The 27,750-nt window shown below is 43.9% G+C and overlaps 1 protein-coding gene across 1 annotated transcript in view; it reads right to left on the bottom strand.

The window, feature by feature from the left end:
* Positions 1–3,765: 3,765 nt before the first annotated feature.
* DOCK5 (dedicator of cytokinesis 5) overlaps positions 3,766–27,750 on the bottom strand; it is a 47,872-nt gene continuing 23,887 nt past the window's right edge. Inside the window, exons 28-51 of the mRNA XM_009875165.1 lie at positions 25,324–25,418; positions 24,522–24,600; positions 23,896–23,996; positions 22,790–22,848; positions 22,142–22,296; positions 20,472–20,557; positions 19,887–20,043; positions 19,307–19,347; positions 19,104–19,194; positions 18,884–19,003; positions 18,026–18,115; positions 17,128–17,232; positions 16,524–16,665; positions 14,447–14,528; positions 14,176–14,260; positions 13,568–13,658; positions 12,932–13,104; positions 11,011–11,094; positions 10,569–10,706; positions 10,290–10,456; positions 9,429–9,606; positions 6,999–7,137; positions 5,725–5,840; positions 3,766–3,867 (exon numbers count right to left, since the gene is read on the bottom strand). Of these exons, the coding sequence (XP_009873467.1) occupies positions 3,766–3,867; positions 5,725–5,840; positions 6,999–7,137; positions 9,429–9,606; positions 10,290–10,456; positions 10,569–10,706; positions 11,011–11,094; positions 12,932–13,104; positions 13,568–13,658; positions 14,176–14,260; positions 14,447–14,528; positions 16,524–16,665; positions 17,128–17,232; positions 18,026–18,115; positions 18,884–19,003; positions 19,104–19,194; positions 19,307–19,347; positions 19,887–20,043; positions 20,472–20,557; positions 22,142–22,296; positions 22,790–22,848; positions 23,896–23,996; positions 24,522–24,600; positions 25,324–25,418 (2,676 nt within the window). The remainder of the gene's footprint in view (positions 3,868–5,724; positions 5,841–6,998; positions 7,138–9,428; positions 9,607–10,289; positions 10,457–10,568; positions 10,707–11,010; positions 11,095–12,931; positions 13,105–13,567; positions 13,659–14,175; positions 14,261–14,446; positions 14,529–16,523; positions 16,666–17,127; positions 17,233–18,025; positions 18,116–18,883; positions 19,004–19,103; positions 19,195–19,306; positions 19,348–19,886; positions 20,044–20,471; positions 20,558–22,141; positions 22,297–22,789; positions 22,849–23,895; positions 23,997–24,521; positions 24,601–25,323; positions 25,419–27,750) is intronic.

Here is a 27,750-nt window from a genome sequence, read left to right on the forward strand (position 1 = left end):
TGATGTGGATTAGAGCCTGTAACATTTTTAAAGGAATTTATCACAGCATGACAAATTTTAATTAAAAGCTCCAGAAAACAAGTGTCGAGCATATTTCTCCAAAGGAAAAAAAAAATCCTTCAAGGCTTGAAATTTAACAGTAGCTTTGAACAGCATAGCTATGAAATGGGATTAGATTTTGTCTTCTCTGCAGACTGGCTATTTAACTTTGAGATTTGCTTTCTTCAAAACTATGAATTGGGTCGAAAAGCTGCTGTTTGCTCTCATTTCTGGTATGCAGAGATGACATCGTTATAGACTGTTCTCCTCCTCCAGTTTAAAACACATTAGATGACATTTCCAAAAGCATCTAACATCGAAAGACATTTCTCATTTTGAAAACCAAGTTGTCTCTGAAAATTAAATCTCAGACCTTAAGTCAGGTAGAGAGCAGAACGCTGAAAAAAAATCAGAGGTCTGGTGGGATTTCTCCTAAGAGTGTGGGCACTTAATTCCACTTAATTAAAATCAGCCAGGCCCCACGCTTATTCATACACTTAAAATGTCCAACTGCCTATAAAATCTGACACTTAGAAGAAAACGCTTTTTTTCTAACACTGGCAGGAAGCCCTCAGCCATTTAGGCACAGCTCGGGAATTCCATCCTGTATCTCCAACTACCTATCGGTTACGAACACAACTCTCCCGGTACCGGGGTTAGTAACGTGTTTAACAGAGCTGAACGCCTGCTTGCGAGTTAGTTTGCCAAAAGAGAAGTGGCCAGAGTTTACAGCCCTTTACAGACTCTGGAAGAGAAATAATACTAAGAAAAAATTCCCCAACCTTAAACCCCTTTCCGCCATAGCAAACTTGCCAACAAAAAAAGACCGAAACATCTGGGAAGGGAAATCTCGAGTAAAAGTACAAGGTACATCCATGAGTCAAAGTTATGAAAGCAGATGACTCAAAAAAGTCACCTGGCACCAAAATGCCCAAACGTGACAATTTGTGTCTTTACATAGGACAGACAAACCATTCCTGCAAATTCTGTGTTTCTGCTGACTTCCCAAAGGAGTTAAAAGCAAACCTGCTCTGGAAAGGAGAAGCACCTGAGAACGAGGTGACCGGCAGGTGTAAAGGAGGAAAGGCACTGAATCAGCCAGAGGGGGGGTGAAGCTGTACTTTCAGCTCACATTCTGCACTTAGGCAGAACCGCCTAAAGCCAAATTCTCACCGAAGGAAAAAAGTTCTTGTTCAAGTGAAGAGTTTCCAGAGGTCCTTTAGTTCCTGTGTGCAGCAGAAGGAAGACAGTGGTTACAAGAGGAGGAAGAAGTGGACATGAAATGAAAGACAAGAAAACCCTGTGGTTTTCAAGTCAAGCAGCATCCATGTCCAAGAACATAACGTGGAGCTGACAAGTCCTACAACGCACCAGAGAGAGGGGCTGAACCATGGTCAGGCTGTCCAGAAAGGCTTCAAAGATTTCCCCCGAGAAGGCAAGAGCCCAGAAGCCAGCTCTACGTGCGCGCTGTGTGTGATGGGACTGCAGCGCGGCTTCCGAAGCGTCTCCAACCTGTTTTGTGACGTGAATCCGATATGACCCTCTGCTGAGAGCAATCTGTGCCACCGAGCCCCGCAGGCAGCAAAGCAAACGTGGCTCCTGCGCGTTTCTGTCGCTGCAGTCACGCTGAAGCCAAGGATCGCTTAAGAACGAAAGAAAGGCCGACTTCAGTCTGAGAAAAACACCCTTGGGCTTCCTTGGGTTTGTTTTTCCTGAAAAAGGTTTTGGTGAGAAAAGTTCTCTAACAAACTTTATTTTTTTCCTGAAGGTAATGAAACCCATTTCAGGCATGCGAGCAGAATAACAGCGCAGTGGCCTGCAAAAAACCCCAACGCTGTCTGGATTTACTACTGAAAGCAACATCCTCAGCAGGGTTTTTAGAGGGTGTCCCCAATTTCTACCAGATAATCAGGAACTAAACGACCATTATGGTTAACAAGCAAAAATTATTTCCTGGAAGAGAAAGCCCACGACAGAATCTTCATCAATACTAACGATAAATAAATAGGCCACAAGCTGTAACCAAAGAGCCGAAGTTTTGTACAGGTTCAGAAATAAACTTGGATCCAAATTCCTCAGCTAGACCCTCCGTTTGATGAGTTTTACACAACTCTAAACTTTTCAAACTCCTTCTTAGCCTGCTGCAGTCCCCACGGCAGGGCTGCAGCCCTGCTGACAAAGCTCAGCAACAAGGAGCCCTAAAAGATGCAGAACGGCCGTGCCAACACCGTTAGGAGGATTAACCACGGAGGGTGACATCCTGGTTCTTACCAGCACGATTTCAGTGGCAGCTCAGGCAGAGCTGTATCACGTGAATTTAAACACATGAAAACATAAGATCGTGTCATTTTTTTGTTTAAACAAACAGGAAGAGTGATGCTGACATTCAGACGAAGCCACGAATAAATAACTAAAAGAAAAATTAAACAGATTATCCCAACCTCCAAGGAAAGAAGACCTGCAGAGAGCTTGAGTAGTCCAAGCCACGGGAAACGAGGTGGTTAATTGCTGAGTTTTTCACCTGCAGCCCAGATCTAAACGGCTCCTTAAGGTTAAAAACCTACATCAAGTGGGGCTACAAAACAAAGTGCAAGTTCTGCCGCAAACAAGTGGGGGAACAGAAAAGAGGATGAGAGAATTATTGATATCCGGGTGAATTTGCCCAGCCAAAATGAAGCTTACAGTAACTACCAGACTTTGTTCCTGAGGTCAGGATGTAAAACTAGTTTTGCACACTCCACCCTCTCCAAGTTGCTGGTACCAGTACAGTGCTGGTATCGACGCAGCTTCTGCTCTCACACATGCACAGGAAACAAGGAACTTTTTACAGCCTGTTCAAAAGCACAAAGATAAAATACTGTGCCAAGTTTGAGAGGTGAGCACAAACCAAGTAGGTACCGTAATTTAGGGAGTACTATCAACTGCTCTGTAGTGTTAAAACCAGAATCAACAGTGAAATTATGACAAAGCACTGGTGAACCTACACTCTCCATTGGGAGCGAGCAACTGCCACTTCTCGGGCAGAGATGGTGTAAGGCAGAATGTCTGCACTTCATCTTAAATACATATGATGACTAGCAGAAAAAAAAAAATTAATAAAAGACTTCTTCTGCTAACAATGCTCAGGTCTCTGCCTGCAATCAAGAATCTTAAGAGACTGCACATCACACACCGGCACCTGACATCTCAGGAGCCGACACTTCACGACTCGGAGCTGGCTGCGATCTGCTCCACTTCACGCAGAGCGTGGCTCGGCTGTGCTGCAGGGACAGGAGGAGGGATCGGGGTGTGAGTACAGCTGGAAAGCTGTAAGGAACTTCTGTGAAAACACCGTAGAACACGTCTCACACTGGTGTGGTTTACCTTGTTTCCAACACTGGTGCAAATCACTACTGTGACAGATTGAGTCTAGGAGCTGATGCTGAAATGACATCAGTGAAGAGGCTTGGGACAGACAAGACTAAGACAGACAAGAATTCCAGTAGGGCGACCTCTCCTGCTCTGTGATTAGTGTCTTGGTACGAGAGAGGTAAATCAGGTGAGGGAATGCAGTCACAACAGCTCCTCCCGCTATTTCCCAAAGAAAACTCCAGGGGGAGTGGATGGAATGGCAGGTGAGATCACTAGTCTTTAGGTCTTCGGGGTCAGAAAGCCCTGACACGTCAGTAAAAAGAGAGCAGCCACTTCGCTCTGGGCACTTGCTGTGTCACCAGCAAGTGCTGATCCTCACTGCAGTCCTTGCTCTGAAGAGACAACGCTGGATTTTCTGGTTTTTGGAGGTGGGGGGGGAGGTTTCGCTTCACGTCTGCTGGGTAGTGGTGGAGCAACCTGAGAAGAGAAAACAAAAACACAGGGAAAAATACCCAATTACCAGCAAGTTAAGGAATTTTGCTTTGCCAAAGAAGAAATGCAAAAGGTTCTGTAATAATTGATGTTTCTTTCAGGACCAGATCTTTGAATTCAGCCTCACAGGGCCACACAATCCATGAGAGGAACAAACAAGGACAGAGGGTCAGGAGGTAACAGAAGCAGGAGGGTTTTAGCAGCTGGAACACACTGTGCCTGCAGACAGACTTGGGTTGCTTCTGCGCTGCAGCCTGACGTGGAGTCAGAGCCACTTGCCCCTCTGCCCCACCTCTCCTTTATCAGTAAAACAGCAATAAACTCGTCTCCCTTAGGATTTCAAAACCCAACTACTTTTTATCCTGCTGGCTGGACACCAATTAGGTGCCAGAAGGATGTGAAACACTTCCAAAGCAGAACTGTAAAACTAACGCCACAAAACGTCAGCAAGTGAAGAGTTCTACTAAGGCAGAGTTCAGGAAAGCCTCGCCACCCAGCGCGGAGGCTCCCAGGGCACGTTCTTCCGAGCTGGCTCTTTGCTTGTGTTAAGGGGCACCCTGTAAGCAAAACAGAGGAACAAGAAGCCTGTGTGGCTCACCTCCTGCTTAGCCAAGAGTTTCAGGACTAATTTGAGGGCAGAGTCAACTTTACAACAACAACAAAGTAACAAAACCCTTCAGAAAACACTTTTACAATCTCTCTTTACAGACTTTCCAAGCCTTTCCATGTGGCTGTGAGCCGAGGTCAATGCTGCAAGCCAGAACATGTTAGTAATTAGTTCTCTTACAAGGCTCAAGGGAAGGAGGCTCTTTTATTAATCCTCTTCATCCAGTGACTCCCACCGCAACCTTGACGCTGGCACATTTCCACCGTCCCCACCACCTACAGCAGCTCCACTGCCCCTCTCCTGAAGCACCCGGCTCCCACCCAGGGAAGGGCAAAGCAGAAAAATCTCCTGCTTGTCCCATGCTTCCAGGCTTTATACCAACTCCCTAACAGAGGTCAGTGATCAGCTCTTTTGTCGTCTCCTGTGCTGTCAGAGCGAACACATTTTGTTAAGTCTGATTGCTCATTCTTTAAATTTTGGTTAAATTTTGGTTAAATCGCCCTCCCAGCCCCTTCACAGGTAGAGAAGGATGTTTTCCTGCTGCTGCACATTGGTAAGCAATTAGAGCCTCATCTCAAAAGCACCTACATTTCGGGGCAGATGAAATGATTCTGACAAAACACCCAGAGTATTTGCGTGCCAAATAGCTGCAAGCCGTTAGGATTCCCACAGTATAAAGAGAAACACTAGTGACACGGCATAAAGAACGGTGGCAATTCCATGCTCCTAGAAGCAAACTAGCTTCAGGAAACTGAGGAAAAGGCTGTAGCTGAGATGGTGATATGATACAGACTGGTATAAGTGATTTATGACACCTTGAAAAAATTAATTTTTCTAAGCTAAGCACTCAAAAAGAGGCATTTACAATTTCTGAAAATGTGTGATTTTTTCCCCCAGATTACTGTACTATTTTATGTCGATCATTTTTTTCCGAAGCTTTTCAATTGTTGTGCTTGTTTGTTTTCAGTGTATCTTCTCACTCCCACGCACAGTTTGCCTAACCAAGGACAACACAACTCCCACTTGAGGAAATTAAAAAGAAAAGGACCGCACTTGACAGCCTCTTCTTGAAGCAAAAAACCCCCTTTTTATCCTTTTGTGGTTTCAGGGAGTGAACCAGCGAATGATTAGAAAAGTTTCAAGCAGCACCACCCTAGGAGCAGCTTGGAAAATTCCGCTGGTGCGTCTTTCTCAAAAGCTGTTTTCCACAAAAATGTCAGCTCTCATTTCCTTACCTCCACAGAATTCCTGGGGTTGCAATTCTCGTAGGGTTTGCTCTTGGGCGGAGGTGGGGGTGGGGTGCTCGGTAAGCTAGCGGTCGCCAACCCATCCGCTTGCAAGGAGGGAAAACCTAGAAGCAACAACAACAATCAGAAAAGACATTCAAGTAGGCGGACAGGGAACGGGAAATGGGCTAGAATTTTAAGGGAGATGCATTTAATATCTTGTTCCTTCAATCTGCTACCAGTTCTCTGCTTTAGCAGTGGAAGCTGGATGAATATGTCAAAGCAGAGACACAACTGGATGTCCCTTAAGTTCACAATGCCCAGAAGAGTTCTGTCTTCATCAAATGAATCTAAGCTTATGTGAAAAATGCATGCCTGAGAGAATTGAATCCATTATCACATCTGCAGTGTTCACTGGGGTTTCCTTTCAGCCTAGGCCTCAACCTGAGAATTCACTTTGATTTTAACTCCAGTTGATGGAGTAGTTAAGTACCCAAACTTTAGAAGAATTTCTGGGAAGCTGTCCCATACTAATGGCAGTTAAAACCTCTCGCAAAGCAGAAGAGTGAGGTTCCACATTGTTTCCACAGATCTTTCTTCATATCGTATTCCTGAATTTGTGTTTCTGGTTGTCTCTCCCTCCCAATATATATTTGTTTGTTTGTTTAAATCCTCTCACACCAGTTTTATGCTTGTTTAGTTCATTATCTACACTGAATTCTGGATTTATATCCACGTAACAGGAAGGACAGCCAGGTGCTACATATGAACTGCTGTTCGGGTAAAAAAAGAGTAGGAGAGCAAGATATGCAACAGCAAGTAAGGAGGTTGTCAGTGGTGACATTACAGTCGTATTTTTACCTCGGCCGTGTTTATATGTTGATTCAGAATTAACTACAGAGCTTACTGGATACACAAGGAAGGTAACTGCGCAAATTATTGGTTTTACTAATTCTTCAAGACCAATTCCATCTCCTTCCGATGTAACATCTATCAACTGAGTTGCCAAGCTGCAGAGCAACTTCACCTACAACTTCTTGCCACGTGACGGGAGTTATTGTTCATTAATTAACAAAGCCTTCAGGCTTTCCCTGAAAATGTAGCCAGAGAGGTGATCAGAGACACCATGCTGGATTGATGCAGTTCAGTCCAGTGAATTCACAGGAGATATTCCTGCAGTAGGTGCTGCAAGCACCCAACTTGATGCATTTACAAGCATTGACACTGATTGTGTTCAGGTACAGCCAGGAAGGATGCGGCGATTGCTGTGTAACAGAACTTACTCTGGGTTCTTGGGGTTTTGGGAGTGATGGGCGGCGGGCTGCAAGTTGTTGACTGCTGGAGTGAAGAACCCTGAAGCAAAGTCAGTCTGTTGTCTCCTAACTGAAGACTCTTTGGCCTTTGTGCTTTTCCTGATGTGCCCTGGTTGAAAGGAAGAGTAAACAAAACCTTGAGCAGTCAGCAAAAGGTTCCTACACACGTACCAGGTAACCAGGCTTGTCACAAAGGCATCCACGTGCTCCAGAAAAGCCACAGTGAGAGAGAAAGGTGCATTCAGGTGAAACGTAGGAGTGAGAGCCCTGCACTGGTTGAGCCGTGTCAAAACGTACCCACTGTGCTCCTACCACACACCCACTTCTCTGTGGGACCTTACTGACTGGGTAGTGAGAGTAAATTGGTTTTAATGACCTTAGTGTATTAACTATGAAGGATAGACATCTGGCTGAAAAATTGCTGCGTCTGACAAGCAGTTCTGCAAATAAATTTTGGGAAGAGGAAAAAAAAAAAAAAGTCTTTCCAAGAAGAAAAAAGACTGGAATTCTGGGTTCAACTCAGCACTGCTGGCATCACCCAGCTCCTCAGGGCTGCGGGACAAGTCTTTTTCAGGCCTTACAGAGCAAATCCCTGGCATGTGGGACTCAGGAGATGTTGTTGTAGCTCCTTTCAGTGTCATGCACGGCTCTTCACTCAAATCATGAGGCCATCGGAATATGGTCCCACGAGTCCAGTGCATGAATATTATGGTTCTTTGAAATAAGAGTTTGTTGCTTTACCAAAACGACTGTCACTAAAGACGAGCAATTAAAATCACTGGGCTCTTTTAGAGATCAGTTCCACGTCACCGAGCAGTTCAGTATCTCTCACTGTGCAGAGGGGACCACACAACGGTGTACAGGGACTGTAAAACCTAGACAGACCAAAGCTGCTGGATACAGAGCAAGCCTTTGGTTCCCCTCTGGCTTTCTAGATCCCACGCAGCTTAGTCAAGAGCTGCATGAAATACAAAAAAATAATAATCAGCCTTGTGCTGCACTACGCAGCTATGGAACAGACCAGCTATAAAAAATGCCTGTCTCTGTACTCTGCAATGTTCTTAAGCACGAGCATAACCCCCGACTGCCCCTTTGCTTGGGTAAGCTGATCACACGTGTAATTTGCCCTCAGAGACACGGAGGGAGAAGGGAGGGAGGGTGTTCTGGTTTGCATCTCGGCTCTCTGCAATGCAACGTCGTGGACAGACGTGCCTTACTGTCCCGGGGAGCTGGTCCATACAAATGGGCTTTTGCCCAGATCTTTCCCCTCTAGTTTTACTTAATGAAGTGAGCAGCAGCTCGCATCCCAGTTTCTGGGTTAAATCCATTTAATTCAACGGCAGCTCCTCCCGAGGCAGAGGGCCAGGCCTCCTGAACCACTAATATTTGCAATCCCACATTTTCTTTTTGAGTGGAAAGCCTGTCAGTACCAAATGACATGATTCTAGAACGACAGTTCCCCGATTTATAAATATTCTGCAGACTCCAAGTGCTGGCACTGTTGCTCAGATTTGATGAGAATTCCTGAACATATAGCAGTGTAACCTGCTCCTGCCAGATTCAGTTGAGATCTTGGGAGAGAAAGGGAAATAGAAGAGCTCGTGTTTTCTCATTATTTACGCAGCCCGTGTTAAGTCAAATTAGTATCACTGAGCCACCAGCTTAAATACACCAATGCCTAAATCTTGCATATTTACTGACGGTGTAACACAGTCTTTGCATAAATCAGCATAACACTCCAAGGTCATACAACTCTGCTTCTGGGCTGAAACTTCTCCGTTGGTATTAGGTGACTCCCACTGCCAACCTTAACGCTTCACCGTCCCCAACACGTTCCTTGCTACAAGGCTCCTGTGGGGGTACAGATTCACTTTTATTCCTCTTTTGAAAACAAGTTGCTCAAGGAGTAAACAATCCTGCCCTTACGCAGGAGGTCTGGAGCAGAGTACAGACTGGAAGAACTAGTATTTCAAAGTCCCCAACTGGTGGCCTAACTACCAGACCACCCTTTTTTCTACTCCCCAATCTCTCAAACTGATCTTCGCCTTGCAGTACGTGTGATTTGTGCAGCGATGCTGACTGACAGCAGCTGAACATCTGGCCTGCCAGCTGGATTTCTGAGTGGGATAGCAGAACGATTCTACACAGTGCCGAATGCAGACCTCCACCCCTGCAAGAAATGAGGGTACTGAGCACCCAGATGAAAATCAGTGCCTCCTGCTTCCACTTTGTACCTTAAGCCAAACTACAGTTTGGTCTGTGACACCAATTTTCCGAATAAAAAAAGCAAGAACTGCTCAGATGACCAAGGCTCTTGGTATTTGAACCCCTCCCCACTGCAATGGAAACACTAAAATCTCCTGCTGTGGATTTTATTATTGCTATTATTTTATTATTTACCATTTTGTAAGTCAGTTCCGTTTCTGGCTCCTTCTCTACAATAACCTGAGACTTGCTAATACTCCAGTCCTTCCGCTTGAATTTGCTAATCCGGTTATCGGCATCATCTTTCACAGGCAGGTCCTCAGATCTGGAAGCTGTTGATATTCTTCTCTCCAAGAGAGGCTCCAGAATAGATCTGTGGCCCACACCGAAAGAGTGAAAAAACACGATACATTACTCCATCGGATACTGAAAGCACCGCGTGTTGAAAAGCTTTGATCTGTTAGTTTGCAGAGGAGATTATTGTGAACAGTTCTGAAGTGTGACCACGGAGTTCTCAATGTGATTTGTGCTCCTGAACTCCCCTAGTATTGCTTCTTACAAGACAAAGTGTGACCCACTCGCAGAGGGAGCCAGACCTGCATTTTATGCTGAACCCAACTACTGAGTCTGCGGTGTGGCCTTGAGCAAGTCACCTGGACTCCCAGCTAGACACTCCTGAGAATTAACATCACAAACCATTTCCACATGTGGCAGCTCCTTTTAACGCACCTCTGCAGACCACATCCAACTAAATTACCTTGTAGCACCTTACAGCTCTGTTTTCCAGCATTTGTGGGAAACAGAAATTGTGTGCATCTGAAATAACGCTGCCTGCACCCTGCTTCGGTATCGTGTAGATAGCTGGGACTCCAGAGACAGACAGTCGGGGGTTCAATCCCCACAACTATCCCTAGCCATGCTTCCAACCCCCGTCTGTAAAACAAAATGACGACGTCAGCCTCCATTTAAAGTTTTAAATGTGTAGGTCTGAATATTGTGTGTGAAGTAAGTTTTCATTTTTAGAGTACCTAGTTCTGGCAAAGGCTGGTTACGTACCCATCTGAACCCGGTCTGGAGGACGTGCTGTCGGACGACGTGGATGATGTAGAGACCACGGAAGAGGCCACAGACGTGACAGAGAGCCGTCTCAGCGTGGAAGACATGATATAGGGCAACACGACAGAGCCCGACCTGCTCTGCTTCCTTTCCGTGAGGGAGGAAGGCTGCAGACAAACAGACTTGTGATAAACCAAGAAACACTAACTCACCCACAAGCGGAAAGGGGAGAGATGTCGCTTCTTTAAGGCAAAACGCAGAGCAATCAGGTACACTCACCAAAGTTATCACCCCATACTGCTTCTCCACCTTCTTCTTCAGCTCTTTGAAGCAGGCTGTCAGCCTGTCATGCAGAGGCTTCAGCTGGTCTGTCAGCTTCTCACCATGGATCCTAATCCCTTCTGCCAGCAACGGCATCTGAAAGGAGGAAAAAAAATTAAGCTATAAAAGGACCAATCAGCTCGTCTGTTCCAGGAAAGAATTTTCTGTGCGTGTTGGTAAATATTTCAGAATAACGTCTCAGAGCAACACAAGGCACACGGAACATTCTCAGCCACAATTTTCAAATACAGCAGTTTCCTTAAAATTAAAAAACCCCAAAACAATCGTAGAGATATCCAGATTGTTCTTGTACCATTTATCTGTGCTCTCCCTCCAAAACTGATGCTGGAAAAACATTTGCGCTCACACACGGTGCTTCCACTTCTTTCCCACTCCATACCTGTAGAGCAATTAGGTGCTTAAGCAGTTCAATTTTATCTTGATCTTCAGGATGTTCTTGAAGATACTTCTCTGTGAAAAAGGCCTGAAAGCCAAGAGAGAAGATGATACAGTCACTACACTGCTTTCACACCTAACAAAATCTGGTTTTAACACAAGGAAAATGACAATTAATTGCTTTAGAAATACAGGGACCTTTCACTCAGTTATCTCCCTGATGCAAAGATGAGGAATAAAGAACGAGGATTATTTTTTTAGAACTGGGAACAAAAGGGACTTTTTTGTTTAAAAAGAATATTATTTTTTTCAGTGAAACATATATGTAAAAAAAGTTACTTAACCAAAAGCCCTCAGTGGGCTGCAGCACCCAACGACACACAAACAGCCTCAGCGGCGGGAAGGTGCAAGTTCCTTAAACTCCACGATTTAAGCACCCAAGCCCAACACTTTCACATGGGGCTTGTTAGAAGGATTCAGCAGAAATAAAGACTGTGTTGAGAATTTGACTCACAGTCCAATCCCACACAGCACCTTCAGTCTGCACTTCTTACGTGCTTACCTTTAATCAAGAGAATCTGGCACAGGTTTCAGTACCCTTGCCTTCAGCGAGGCCCTAAAACTGTGCCAATTCCCATTATGTGCTACACTGAACGGCAGCACAACCCCTGGTCAGAAAAGAAATTATTTTGAATTTTTCCTAGATAAAATCCGTAATAATTTTTCATCTGGTTTTAAAAAGCGTCAGCCTCTGCATGTATGTCTTCTTTCTGCGTTGCATTAACTGACTACATGTGTTTATAAGCCTGGTGGTACGATTCTGAAAAAGGCTGATGCCAAGAGGGGGTTAGCCTGTGAACGGACTGCCGGGGAGGTCCCAGCAGATTTTTCTTTAAAGTGTTTAATTATTGCAAGAAGAAAGCACATGTTAAAAACACAGACTTTGGCTTTCGGCTACAATGACACAATTAAAACTCAAGATTTTCAGCCGCCCACAAAAGCCAAATGTTCTGTACTGATCTTCAGTTGGAATAGCAAAATATGAACCAGAAATGAGTATTTCCAGATGTGTTTCCTAGTTTTAACTGCTTTCCCACTTTTCGTAATTCTAAACTTTATGTCAACCTTAATTCATAAAATGGGAGGATTTAGGGCCAATTTCAGCCCTAGCAAAGTGTGCAACTCCTCTGGAATCAGCAGAGTTAGAGCCTAGATAAAGCAGACCCTCTCCCATTGAACTTTTGCACTTCATTTCATGTGACTGGAACACACCTGAGAATAGGTAAATGCATTTTAAGACCATCCCTTCGGTTTATGGAAATATACAATGTATTTTGTGCTGAGAATACCATCATTAGATACTGGGAATAAATACCTTAAGTTAAATATCACAGAAAAAGAAAAAGGTGCACGGTCTGACTCATGTCAACTGAATAAAAACCTGCACAGAAAATATTTTTTTTTCTTGAAATATATGCTTTTTGCTACAAGATTCCAAAGAGAGATCACCTTCTGGAACGAGAAATCCTCAATCACCTCACCATTCCATATTAATACCATGAAGAAACACCAGCTCTTCTCTTTTTCTTTACTTGCACCACTCACGGGGCTGACCAAGCACCTTGATAGTGGGATCATGACATTATCCTGACTCTGAAAGAAGCCCAAAAGAGCTGGATTCTTCATCCCCGTTGTGATGCACAGGACTAAAACTAAACACTAAAGACACCTTGCAGTCTAGCAGACATCTCTTATCTTTGTTCTTTCCTGCTCTTCTTTGAGCTCTGCACCCACAGATGCAGCTACTGAATGCGCTATGTCTGAGTAACAGCTGAAAACTGAACTCGAATCTCCCACGTTTCAAATCCAGGTCTTCAGCATTGCAGAGATCAACAGGTGAAGCTATAGAGAAACGTGAAAAAGACCTTTTCATAGTTGGTATATCCCCCCATGACCGCTGGGTCCACAATCCCGTTCAGAAGCATGGAGAGAGGATGCACCGGAAGACTCCGGTCCCACACGTGCTGTTGGACAATGTTGCTGATTTTCTCGTTGGTCAGCTCCATCGTTTCTATGGCGTTCTCCAAGGGGCTGATCTCTTCCTGACAGAAAGAAGAAACGCAATAAACCTCACTCGCCTCCACTGAACATGAAGTTAAGCAGCTCCTCATATACGAATGGCAGCCCAATAGTTTCCAGCAGAGGATTTTCAACCCCCTGTGCTATCTTGCCATTCAGAGATGAATGCAAGAATGATCTTATACCTTAACCTGAAGGAACAACAGTTTAGGACTTGGCTGCTGACTGTGGAGTATGTTACAGAAGTAACTACTCTCTCAAGCATTAGACAGTCAACGTAGAACTTTGCTGCCTTGGGTAGAGCTGTCTGCAGAATGGCATAAAAAGACAAGCACATCAAAGAAGATACACGTTTGCTGTTATCTGAAGCAGAAGTTACCCGTGTGCCACATGTAGCAGTGGGAGGACTAGCAGTCCTAACGTGCAAGACTCTTTGCTTCCTCAAAGATTGGAGGGGATGAGACCCAGCCCATAGGCAGGACTCACCGTTGTAATCTGTTTGACTTCAAACCACTTGAGGATGCCTGGAAACGAATACGCTGTTGTGTAGGTCGTCCTTTCTATCCACATATTCTAGTTAAAGAAGGAAAAAATTTCAAGATGTAAGGAAAATATTGGTCTTGCAATCCAATACTCTTCTGCAGTAGAGCATGGAAGCACATGACACTACACCCAAGGCTCCCTACTCACTGCAACACTTAAAGGTTGGCCAGAGACGAACTGATCCTTCGTGGTTAGAGGCTCCTTGAGGCTGGCTACATCATTCACAATCTACCAGACACACAGCTGTGCTCTGTGGCATTAAACAACACAGGATTTATAGATTCTAGATCAAGGATTTTCAGTGTTATAACCTCAGTTACAGAACTCCTTGACATTATCGCACTGGATTTATGTAAAGATTGCAAAGCTTAGTGCAGCTCTTCGTTTCTCCTACATTTTAACAGCAAAACTCCACTATCATAGGTGAAGGGAAAAAAAAAAATTGTGACACTACTGTTCAAAATACCACCAACAAAGCAATTGCACAGAACCATCTTCTCACAGCACGCACGCCCAAGCCAGCTGGTATCAAAAGCAAAGGACTCACAGCGAACTCGTTGTCTGGATCTTTTTCTCCTTTCCTGACTGGTCGGGAGTGTGTAAACTGCTGTACCTCGTTTGCTCTATAGTAGCTAGAAAAAAACCAGAATAAATGATGAGTTTTCTCACCTCTCATCCTCCCCTTGTTCTGTTTCCTTATAATAACTGAATTTAAACTGGACTGTGAAACACATTTAGACAAGACACAAAGGCACTCCACCTTGTGCCTAGGGTAGCTGATAAAAATACAGAGGAAATGTTGAGGGAAAAGAAATTACTTTAAGATCTGTTCAGGAACAGGTTTATCTTTATAATTAGGTGGCAGGTTCATCACAGGCTTCACAATAAAGCACTGCAGATCTGAGCAGCTACAGTTAAGGATGAAAAACTATAAATCCTTTTGGGAAAATAGGAAAGGGAGAGAAATATCCTTCCTGTTTTCATCAAACGTCAGACTTCTCAACAATTCCCTTTGCTCTTGTCACATTTGAAGAAAAATACTTACAAGTTCATCAACAATCCCACACGTTATATTGCTTCTTGTACTTTGTATGCTACTCATGAACTAAAAGCCCAAAATTATAAGGGCTGGACAAATACTTCCAACTCCTGAAATTCCCTGGAAAGCCTGAGCGTTACCGTTTTCTACTTTAGGGGCAGGAAAACGAGATTCTGTACTAGGTTCTGTAATGGATCTGTCCGTCTCCTCTCTCTCCCCAATCACCCCGCAGCTACTTGTCAGATTCCTCCAGTACAGTGAAGCTGCCCTTCCCTCCTTCCCTCCCTTCCAACTTTTAGCTCACTAAAGCTAACAGAAGAAAGCAGGCTGGTTTTGATCAGTGAGTATCTACTTCATCTTCAGCTTTTGCACCTGTGAACCATGACAAAAAAAAATAAATAAAAAAGTAAAGTAAGTAATAGTATCCCCAAGCACAACAGCTTGTTCCTCTGGTTTAAGGACTGTACTGAAGGCTTTACAGAACAAAGGCTTTACAGAAGCAAAAACCTGTGCGGAAAAGTAAAGAATAAAATAATTTGACCCACATCAGTAGATGATTTCTGTGAATCACCTGCCAGCTGCACTCTGAAGTGGCTGTGGTTTGCTGGTGGGTAAGGTAGCCCCAGACATCCTTCATCCCACTGAGGGTAGTGCTCCACAACATTTTGAAAGCAAAGGCAAGGTCATTCTGCCTGCACTGAAGAGCCAGCTGGATAGCAGCCAAATCTGAACCCAAAACCACGCAGCCACATTAGATCAAGCACTGAGCCCAAGCTAATATATTCTTTCTCTCCGCAGAGCTTATTAGCTTGGGCTTCATGCCATGCTGAGCCGGCTACACAGCTTCTAGTCGAGGATCGGTGGAAGACCGGGCTGTCGAAGCACTCCCTGAGCCTGGGTGCAGCTCACTTGCTGCCTCCAGCACACTGTCACGACACAGCCAAAGGAAGAACACAGCATTTTATCACGAAAGACCAAGAAACAGATTCTAAGCTGAAGCAAAAAAGAGCCTGAGACGAAAGAGGTTAAAAAAACCCCATGAAATTACAACAAATTACAGAACCATCAACCCCTGCCTAACACAACAGTGATCTGGGCACTCAAACTCCTCATCTTTTCCGAAGGTGTTTGTAAGAGTCTGAGAAGAACCTGTACCAAATCCAAGCCATGCAGCTGCTCCCCTTTGTAACGGGGCTATGCCAAAGACCCGGAACCAAACACCCCCAAACTTTTGGAAGAGTTCAGATCTGGATCCAACTTTTGCAGTTCAGGTTCATCTTGAGCCAAAAACATTAGAACAAACACAAACAGATGCAAAGGAAGTAGCTGAAACAAAGCAGCAACAGAGGAGGCATTTTTTGATACCAAGTTTTGTCTTGAATGAATTTTAATTTCCTATGTGGATTTAGTGCTTGGCAGGCTGATTGCAGGACAAGCATCTGGTTTCACTGCCTGAGTTGTGCCTTTCTGGATAAGACTTTTAAGGCCAAAATGGATCATCAGACTCTCTAGTGTGGTCTGTGTAACACCCAGTAACTTGCTTTTCACCGAAGTACACACCTGTACTACTGCAGTCAGCACCACATGCTTGAGAAGAAGGAACAAGAAATCCTGACCTGCAATCTGTTCAGGTTTTATCCCAACAGCAACTTGTTTAACTCTGACAATACTGAACATACTGAAAGACAGGTTCACTGCTGCAATTCTGGAGAGTCTTATTTTCACATTCAGTGCCTGCCTTTAAAGTCCCCCTGGAGCAGTAAGTTCCTTCCTGACTATTGTTGTTTACCAATTCTCTTATTCTAGGAAAGAGGCAGATCTTGAAAGTGCCAAAATGTATTAGAACCAAAAGATACACTGTTTAGGAGAAGATTTGATCTCTTCTCCTGGAGGGGCAGTGCTTGTCATCTTCTCAGCACTAGGAAACTGGGTCAAAAGCTTCAGGTTGAAGTCCTCCCTTCGTTCATACTCTTTGCCACGGTAGATGAAAATTTTATTCTGTGGGTAGCAGGAGAAAAAGAGGATTAGCACTAAACAAAGAAAGCAGACCACAGTCAATTATTTTTCCAAACTGGCCACCAAATAGTGGTGGTTTCTGGAAGGGATGGATTCAAAAACATGACCTGGAGGTGAAAGCCTTCTATGCCATCCAGTTACACAATTTTATTAAGGTTGGCTTCCATTTAAGGCCAGCAACTTCCAACAGCTCCAGTCTCAAAATGTAAATGTTCCTTAATTTCACACAAAATATTCCCGATAACCTCGTAACACAGAAAATCTGTTCTCTTACTTGTCTCTTCCTATACACTGAAAGGCTTTTAAATACTTAAAGGATTTAGATCTCTCAGTGTCATTCAAAGGAAAAGAAGTTTGGCATCTGAATTTTCTTGGAAGCTCCAGAGAAGTTGTGACTTCCAGGGCACCCACCGCTCCAGAACTTAAGTGCTGAAGAATTCTTACCCGGAGGAAAGACGGGAAACCCTGCCCATAGTATCCAACAGCGAAGTACTCGGGTTGAGGTCTCATTGCCTTCATAATGTTCTCATAAAAAGTAGCTCTTTTTTTCTGAAAAAGAAAGAGTCACCAACACTCTCAGTGTGGAGCATTCAAGGCCACTGTCAGACTGTAGCTCACATTCCCAGTGACAGCTCCTGATCTGTTAGTTCTCCTCTACAGAACATTTTTTATAATTGTTTCTTTTTTTTTGATGCAGTATCTCATACTTATCCATTTACTTGGTTAAATATTTGGTTTGTCTGGGCCAGAATTAACTTCACTTCCTGGTTTGCAGACATGAGGACAATGCCATGTTTTTTTTAGGATTCCAGAAGGATACTTGAAATCCTTAGTTACTGCAACACAAATTAAACATAAATATGTTCTGAAACTGAGCAGACACAAATGGTGACAAATGTCAGAGAACTGGCAGAAACGAAACCGGGCAGATGATTCTCCTATGAAGGAACATAAAGACCATCTGGTTACATCTTCAACCACTAGAAAACTTAATTCAGAACCAAGATGATTCTGTAGTTCTGTGTTCACACACAGTAGATCTGCCACAGAAGTAACAAGGTGATGAGATTTACGGAGTCTGAAAACACACCATGCAAATCTTACCTTCTCTGACCAAGAATTCTAAACATATGCACACAATATTGTCATTTTAATTACAAAGTCAAAACCACCTGCTTTAAAAGAAATTATGAAAACATTCTTCTAATATTAATATTTACAAGACCATGGGGGTTATGTTGGTTTGTTTGTCTTTAACATAAACGTATTTTAGGCTTACCCTGCTCAACACTATCAATTTAAGCAGTCAGCAGCCTGCTGAAGATGGAGAAGAAAATCTTACCAGGAGATTTCCAAGCCCCTCATAATCAAAGACCTTGTTTTCATACATGTCAGCCAACTCTTTGCTTAGTTGAATGGCTTTTTCCCACATCTCCACGGAGGGTGAAGGGAGGCAGGTGCGGAAAGAAGAGCACAAGCAACATAAAAGACTCAGTTAAAAGCATTCATTACCACAGACAGGGAAACAAAAAGTTCAGCTGATTTTAATTCAGGCAGTACTTTAATGCACTGCCAACTCTCCCTTAGACTCCACGCTGTACATTTTTTGCAATACCTATTACAGTCACTGAGCTCGTTTGATTTGTAGATCTGAAAGCGATTTACAAAGCAAGGTCTCTACTGTCACTCCCGACAGGGAAAACAGAGGCACCAAGAGGTGGAAGGATGTGTCAAAATGGCAACAAAGTCTTGTTGTGCTTCATCCCCTGCATCAGCCTTCCCTGGGTTTGTCTCACTGAGCCCTGCAAAACCATCAAGCCAAAGTGCAAGTAATGCAAGTTCAGCATTGGATGTAGTTAATGTAATGCAAAAGGAAAAGAAAAAAAAAAAGACAAAAGCCATTACCCAGAACATGAAAGAAAAGCACCTACAGCTTTCTCACCAACCCAGTACCTTGAACGGCGTTACGTTTTCAGATGCTCTGTGACTAACAAGGTGACAGAAGGATTCAAACACCAGCAGGACAAATAGATGCCCTGCCCATGCCAGTCCTGCGCTCCCTGTTTAAAAGCCAGACCCAAGTGCCTGAGGCCTGTTCCAGAATCATGGCTGCTTTATCCTGGACACCAGCTTCGACCAGCTGCATCCACCAGGCCAAATATTTAGCCGTGAACTGTGAGAACACTGCAGAGACACTCACCTTGCCTCTGTCAAAGAAGGAGATAATTTCTTGGTAGAGTTTTTCCTTGAGTTCCTGTTGGGAGTAGACGTAGTAGGTGTCTCTCTGCAGGAGGTGGGGGACACAGGGCTTCTCAGACCACTAGTGCGGAGGAAAAACGTGGATTTATTCTGAGCTGTTTGCACTTCTGTTAAAATCCATACCCTGATGGCGGAAACTAGAACTGGCTTTACTGTAATACCTGGAGCAGCTCTGCATGAAGAAGGAGAGTGTATGCTGCCTCTGTGAAGTTCTCACAGTCTGTGTGCAGGTCGCGAAGTTTATACAGATACCTAAACAATTGAAAAGCAATTGTTGCTTGATGTGAAAGACCCCTGTACCAAGGTACAGAACACCAAGAGAAATAAAGGCTTCTACACAGGTTTACAGAGGGAAACAACCTACCTGATATAAATGTCCTCTCGTTTCTTCTCCTTATAAAAATTCTGCCGAGAAAAAAGTCAGACTTTTACGATGCAAAGTGCCATGGATTTGCATCATTTTTTTCTAGATAAGTTAATTTAAGCATCGGGTTTAGATATTTCAAAGATCTTTGCTGTCATTTTGCCTACTTTATGCATATATGCCTCTAACATAAGGTGAGGTTACTATCACCTCTAGCAAAGGGGTAAGGCAAAGAGAGAAAGAGACTTGTCTGAAGTTATAGAGGCTCTCTGCAGGGAAACAGGGGCCTAAGCCCACGTTTCCCAAACTATCAGCAGCCAGCCAGCTTTCCTGCCTGTACTTCAGGGCCTCAGATTACCATGTAGACAACGACCAGCCAGGAAACTTCATTTCGGACTGTACATCCTTCTAGATTTTACAGCTGTCGACAGCTAGAAGCCTGATTTGGGCCCATCATTAACCAGAAATGGCATAAAAAATTGCTTAAAATTCTACACCAAAAAAAAAAAAATTTCCTTCAGAATCTACAAAAGCCAGGCCAGTGAGGAAATCCAGTATCCAAATCCAGCCTTCCCCGTACCAGCACATTGACAGTGCAGCTCATGCGGTTCTCCTTGCTTTCGTCATGCATGATGGTCCTGTAGTCCAGCAGGTTCTCCAGCAGGCTGCTCACCAGCAAAGCAAACACTTCTCCGGAAGCAGAGAGGTATTTGTGCTTCCGACAGTGCTCCAGGAGGCTGCAGATACACCCAGAGAGACAGAAGGGAAGCCTCAGTCAGGGTTCTGAGCGACAGCAAGTAGAAATTCAGTGTAAACTATCCAAACACCCACCCAGCCAACAGAGCCAAAGAAATTTCCTGACCAGACTCTCCGAGTGTCAAACACCACACTGCGCTCAAAGATCTGAGAAATCCATGTCAGGCAGGTCAAAGCCTGCTTTGCTGATCAAAAACCTACGTGCCACAGTTCTGATTTTGATTTAACTTTGAGTTTGCTGAACCCAAGCGATCAGTCGCAGAACGCCCGTATAACATGAACATCACTGTCAACTGCACTGTCTCCCTGTTCGCTGCAGTAATGAATCAGGGTTTCTTTGCAATAGAAAAATAACCAACTAAGCCTTAAAAAAAAAGAAAAAGCACCTCCATTTCTTTATAAAACTTACAGTTTCTCCAGCAAAATCTTGTACTGTTCATCCCCTCGGCCACCCTCCACTTCCTGGTCCAGCTTGGTTATCAACTCATTTTCAAACTGAAAAAGCAAAAAATCACAATCAAGTGAGACAGCAACTCTCAGAAGTGTGGTCTGAACATCAGTAGTGCTTGCGGCTGGTGTTTCTGAACTGCCCCACCCTCAGGCACTGGTTTCACAAGCTAAGCTAGAGGATACGTTCATTGCTGGAGCAGAATAAAACCAGTTAGAAACCAAAAGGCCAAGACCGGGGGAAGGAAATACAAGCCCTCCCTCTCTCATCCTGTAGTCACTGGGGAGTCATGCTCTGGGGTAATTCCTCCCCTTCTCCCCCATCCATCAGTTCAGTTGTGCAGGAGCAGAGAAGCAATCGAGGAGCCAGCTCACAGAACGGGCATTCGCTTGTCTTAAAGACACCAAACTACTCCATCAGTTAAGGGCAAGTCACAGCTCTCTGGCCACCGTAAGCACTCGTGACTACTAATTACAGCAACTTCTCATGATGGAAGAGCCATGTCCTGAGTGACTGTCTATCCAGCTGTGAAGAGACACCCCGTTATGTGCAAACAGGTCAAGAACACAGCCTCAGTTATAACTGTAGCTGGTGCACCAACACCACTGGAATGGAAAATCCATGCCACGCACATCCCGCTTCCCTCTCTCGCTTCCAACCCCCCCGAGACCTTGGGGCCAACCACACCAAAGACTGACGACCCCGAGGGAGGAAAGATCCCGTACGCACGCTGAAGCTGGGGCCTAGGCTGGTGTGAGGATGGTGCTCGGGGAGAGGCACGTCACATTTGACAAGAGTGAAATGCCAAGGTGGCTGCCTTTTGGATGGATGGCTCCTACCCATCTCCAGGGAGACGACTGCCTACAGCATCGCTGCAGAGTCCCCTGCCTGCCAGCTGAGACGTTAATGTCTGATATCCCCACAGGAAAGCTGTAAGTCCTTAGAAACTGCAGTGCAAACTTAACCTCAGGGCAAAAGTGAAGCTCCTCTTTCACCTTCCTCCCTTCCCAGTGTACCAATAAGAGGTAACTTCTGGAGAAATTAGCACAGGGCTGGAACTCAGGGATCCGAGTCCTGTTCCCTGCTCTGTCCTTTTGTAGCCTCGAGCAAATCGTGTCTGTCCTTGTATCACTGGTCTCTTTTCCATAATGGTGGCGTCAGTATTCACAAACGTGTTGTGAATTTGAAGCTAACGAGGGATTAATCAGTATGTAAGCAACCACACAGTCCTAATACTTGACTGTCCAGCAATTTTCATTATAGTAACTTGCATTTACAGCCAAAGATTTGCCTTTGGGGTTTTATATTGTTCTAGAAATGTAAATAGACATTACTTTTTATAGTACCCTCTTAGGGTCTCCAAACGGGTATTCACACATCTACAAATGCAGAAAGGGACAAAAACAGAGCAATTCATCCATTTAAAAATCATGCAAAGGTACAGCCAGGGACAGAATTGAAGAGTCCTGACTCTTACAAACCACTTGACAGCAACTTCCCAAAGCACTTGGCACAATGCTCGTTTTGTGGGGGCTTTTTTTTGGTTTATTTTGCTTTTGTTTAAATGTTCTCTTCTTCTTGCCCAACGCACACTGCAGAACATCTGCACTGAAGATATCAGGCTCCCTTACCATATGGAAGTTTCTGTTCCCACTGAAGTTGAACTCGCACTGCATCATATCGAAGAAGATAGGGATGGTAGCCTTCCGTAGCTCGGGCTCTGGAACCAGGGTTACCTCCAAGATCGGACCTACCATCGCTGGAATGAATTTTATTTTGTTGGGACCTGCAAAAAAGTCAAAGTCAGACACATCTAAATGGCAGGATCTGGATATGCCAACACATAAGCATGTCATTCATATAAGTAAAGATGCATAAAACAGAGAAGTACTGCTTAGAGTGTGTATTTTATGGGGATAATGGCTACTTGAGGTAGAATTAACATCACAGCTCCAAAATCCAGGAATGGTCCAAGAAAATAATTAAACTGAATTGCGTGCAAATCACAAAGGCTCTCTGAAAAATTCTATTCCTGTCCTTCATACAGCTGAATGTCTTTTATGAGGAATCTAAGAAATTATCTCAGCAGCTGATATGATAAAAGATCAGCTTTTGCAAGCTATTCACAGGAAAAGGAAAAGAGATTTTGTGCACTGAAACAGCCAGACCTTAAGTGTATTTTCCCACATTAAAGATGAGCAGCCTTTATAAAGAAAAAAAAAGGATTTGAAATGCAGCTTGAGAGCTTGAATAAAGATAATTCTTCCGCTGGAACTCACCCAGGTTATACCACATATCCCTTATTTTGAAGCCAATTTCTTTCCTCATGTCTCCATACCTAGAAAGAAGTATTAGAAAAAAAAATAAATTCAAAAGGCCTACACATTGAAATTGCCTTTGCAAAGCTGTTGAAGAAATTTCAAGGCAAACACACACAATCTATTACCCTTTCATTAAACAAAGCTCCGCACCAATGTGAATATGCTGGGCATTTATACAAAGGGGTCTCACAGACTCTCTTCCCCACTAAGGGTCTACCAAGAAGTTGCTCAGTATCACACACGCTGTGTTAGATGCCTTTCCTCCTTACCCTGCCCAGCACTAACGCTCAAAGCACAGAGGAAGGGAATGGCCACGTGCCACTACGACAGAACCCTGAGAGCAGAATAAAGCTGCAGCCCTGCTGCTTCATGCAATTCTATCCAGAATTTGGTTGTATTTGGTGTTTTCCCACAGCTTTAACTGCTGACATCGAGAGAACGCAAGAATATTTAATTATTAGGCTCCTTAAAGACGTCATTATTGCAGAAAAAAGATGGCAAACATTAACTCTGTATGCCCTAACAAAATGTCAAGATCTACAGAGGTTTTTAGGCACCTGATTCCAGCTAAATGCAGAAGTAAAAGCTGCTCAGTGTCTTTGTGAACTCAGCCAACTTGCTAAAAATTCTTACTTTGGGGTTGACGAATGCCACTGAACTGCTCTCACTTTCCAAACAGAAAAAGCACAGAGAGGGGACTAAGAAGTTGCAGTGCTTTCAGGATTCTTCCTTGCCTACCTTACTGAGGAACTGCATAAAGGTATTGCTTTGGCAACTGCGGCAAGGCATCTGCTGCAGACCTTAGAGTGGAAAGAATCCTCTGACAAGGTGCTTAACTTCAGCTCAGACAGCTCAGGATCTGTCTGACCACACTTAGATATCCCCAGTGCAACGACCTGACATCTCTTCTCGTCACCCTCCTCCCGGTATCACCATTCCTTAATCAAGCACTTCTACGGCATGCTTCGTCTCGATCTAAAATTGTACGGGCGACGTCTGGAACAGCGCAAACGAAGCTTCTTAAAAGCGAGAAGGCCTTGGCAACGCTTTAAATGTAAACTCACTTCTTGATAATTTTGTTGCGTTTGGCTTGTGAGAAGGTCTCCAGCTGGAGGGATTCGTGAGTGAGAAAGGCCACTGCCAAATGGAAATAGTTATTCCAGAGCTGTGGAAGAGAAGTAAGTGTCAAATAGGTGAAGACAAAGCAAAAGCAACAACCAACAGGAGAAAGCTACACAGCCCCAAATGCTGTCACCTCTTGGGTAAGAGCTAGCAAGGAAGGGAACCAACAATGAGCTGGTAGAGGAGTCTGTGTCAGCAGCCACAGCAGCCGAGCCAGGAGTGACTTGGAAATCCTCACCCTTTTTAGCTTGTGCTCTCCAACTCCAGGACGTGACAGCGGGTGCAGCCACGCAGGGTTTTGTTCTCAACTAGCCAAGCACAGCTCAGCATGCGGCTCAACCTGACCTCGAGAAGGCTGCAGCGGCTGTATGTGCCAGCAGCCTCCTGCTGCACGAACCACGGTTCTGTAACGCAGAACCGCTTTGCATTCTGCTGCTTTTCCACAAAGACTACATTTTCCACAGGCATGCTGCCTATCCACAAATCCGTTAACAGTGGGATTTGTTTGTTCTTCCTGCCTTTCAGGACTGGGGTCCATAAGAAAATTCAGAAGCAATGGAACTACTACCTGGAGTTCAAAATTTGTTTGATCCAGAAAAAAACGGTTAAGTACAGAGGTAAACTGGTTCACCGCCCGGAGGAAAACCCTGGAAGAGATAAAACCATCAAAGAAAAGGTGGCTCTCAAAAAAAATAACATTGCAGTTCTGGGTTTATGACTCCTATGTGTAAGCTAGCAGACAAGAACAAACAAGATGCTCCCAAACAAGACAGGTATTGATGTAGAATGCTACTTCGCCTCCTTCCCAGCTGAGGAACATTCAAGGGAAGTTATTCCTCTATTTCTGAACAAAAGAAACCTTGAGAGAGAGAGAGCAAGCAGGCTTTGGCCACACATTGCTATCTAGCAGGGTACATAGCCAGCCGAAGCCATTCAAATTTGCAGACTTAGCAGGAGAGACTGACTCACACGAGGCCAAACAAAGGCCACGGCAGAGGAAAGAAGTGAACCTTGGGCAGTTCTAGTTTACAGGCCAGCACACTAAACCCTAGGCCATGCTTCTGTCCAACTCTGGCTTTATGTTTGCCGTGTGACTCCCCCAGAACCAAGACCCAAAAGGCTTCTCTGATTTACGCTGCACTCTCGAGCACATCAGCATCTGGACGAAAAGACTGTGTGGTTTTGCTTGTGTGCCTTTAGGCAGGAGAAGAAAGTCTATTCAAGAGAAACATGCAGGTGCTACAATTTACTGAAATCTAATTAAAATCACCCTGAAAGAGTACAAGAAAAGAAGTCTGTGTAACTCCAGTGATTTGCAAGCATGCCTGCTCTCAGAATCAGAAAGGACTAAAGCAGCAGCAACTCTGTACCTGCTCTGCATCATGTTCATGACCATCCAGTCAGCCGCATAGACGTTTTTTCCAATCAGATCCTTAAACATAATGAATGTTTCCATGAGGAAGTCCTGTTGGAAAAAGAAAAAACACAGCTCATCAGGTTCAACATAGTAAGTCTTTCATCCACATGAAAATACAGGGAAACGCAAATGTTTGCAATTCCATTGATGAATGACTGCATCGATCAGCAATCAATACACCATGTCTTCTGAGAAGGATCTCTTACTGTGTGGGTATATTCCAATAACCAAATTATTTTTGACATCTCATCCGTTCAATTACAGAAGGAGAAATAACTCCACAGAACATGTTCATCTGTTTAATTAAATCTGTCTTTACTGTTTTGAATTAAGCTGTGTGGTCGGGACTTCTGGTGCACAAGCTGGATTAAAAAGCAAACGCAATATTCAAGGACTTGTTTCCAAACGCCTGAACAACGGCAGCTAACAGCCCTATGCGGCATTTTCTGTAAAGATGGAAATTAAAACGTAATTTCACTTCTCCAACTAGTTAAGTCTTTTCTGGTCCAGTCTAAGGAGGAGAGTTAAACAGGTAGTGAACGTGTCAGACGCGTGGTTTAGGACACCACTGCAAAAAAGACACCTTTTGCACAAACACTAAACTGCTCCAGACAAAGCTATATCACACCTTAAAGCCTTGAGCAAGGCAAGGTTGAATTGCAGAATAAGGAAAAAAAAAAAGAAAAAAAAAAAAGAGATGAGCAAAAGAAGGCAATATCAGGAATATTGATCTCTATCTTGTGGTCTCTACAGATATAAATGCTACCTATGGGCATTTAAATGGACTCCACTCTCCACAAAGACAACACGTTAGCATTTAAAAATGAGAGGGACACAAAGAAGGTCACGGGAGAAACCACCACCCTGCAAAGATCACCAGCAAAAAAAAAGAAAATTCTGTTGAGCTCAACAGCTTGCTCTAAAAAATTGGCAAGCGACATCGATGTAGAGAGAGAAATGGGCATTTGGTGCTGCCTCAGTAAAAGTCCTTTAGGCATTATTAAATCAGAGCTTGATGGAAAGGTCTGGATGTGACATGGGGCACCTTGAACACAAGAATTAACTTACAACAGTGTTAAACCAATCAAGTAATGATGCGATGCCAGGGCTGAAAATTCCAAAGCACACAAACACCAACAATAAACAACAAAAATCAAAACAATTATTGCAGTAAAGCAAAACGCAGTGTTCTATTGGCATTAATAACTACTGCGCCACCAAAAAAGTGGGCTTGCCCATGTACATTTAAAGATTTGTAAAAATCTGATTACAAATTGTTTTTTTCCATCAATGTCTGTTTAAATGATACGCGGGTAGTTTTAATGATGACATAATTCATCCTCTTGATATGTTTTCAGATAGAAGCTTTACATATACAAACAATTAGAAAAGAAATATTCTCCTATTTCAGTCAAAAGGTGCAGAACTCCATGGTAGAACAAGACATCTTTAACTTGCAAGCTGAGCTTCAATATGAAGTTTACACTTCAGGAAAGCTTTTAAGCACCTGTTTAACCTTACCTTGAACTTAGGGTATGAGAGTCTCCTACTGACTGCTCTTCAGGAACCAGAAAAAAATTCTGAATGGGAGCTCACTCAATAGAAAATCTGTTTCAATTCTGTCTTAAAGCCACCTTTTTCCAAAATCCACCAGATTTGTCTTCCTAGCACCCTTTCTCCTCAGACATAGTGTTCCTACACAACTCTGCTGAAAAGTAATCCACTCATTTACTTGATGCACACTACCAGAACTCCTGAATCTGCTTGATTTTGTTTTTAATTCTTTCACAAATCTCTGTGGCCAATGCAGCAGTGACAGGAATGTGTGTGTCCTGTAGGTGGCTACATTGCTCAACAGATGCAGACGTTTCCAGCTGCACAAAGAGAGATCCCCTTGCCATCACGAATGACTTACAACACCTTGTGGGTTTTGATTTGGGTTTTACAGGAAGAACACAACTCCAGGCTCTTCCCTAGCCCATATTTAAGCAAGCACTTCTACGTTGCAAAACAAAGGAGTATAAGGACCAAAAGAAAGCCAGAAGTGTTGCTGTGTCATGCTTTAGAGACTTGTAAATTTATTGGGTTTGGTTCTGACTTGTTCTGGGCAGTCTGGAGAAAACTCTGGACACCGCTGTTAATTCTAAGGGCCTCAAATAAGCCCTCAAAACACCTAATTTTCATCTTGTTTCATACCGAAAGTCTTTGGGGACATGACTTGTACAAAGTGTTTAACACGGAGGCAGCTATTTCCTTTGCTGCCCACTAAGAGGAGAATTAGGCAAGGAGAACAGGATCACAAAGAGACACGGTGAGAGCAAGGGAGGGGGAAATGCTTTTCCTTTTCATCTTCATTTGCTCTTTTGGTTCCTGATTTTTT

Source organism: Apaloderma vittatum, unplaced genomic scaffold (genome assembly GCF_000703405.1).
Source record: "Apaloderma vittatum isolate BGI_N311 unplaced genomic scaffold, ASM70340v1 scaffold15638, whole genome shotgun sequence".
In the NCBI taxonomy this organism is placed as follows: Eukaryota; Metazoa; Chordata; class Aves; order Trogoniformes; family Trogonidae; genus Apaloderma; species Apaloderma vittatum.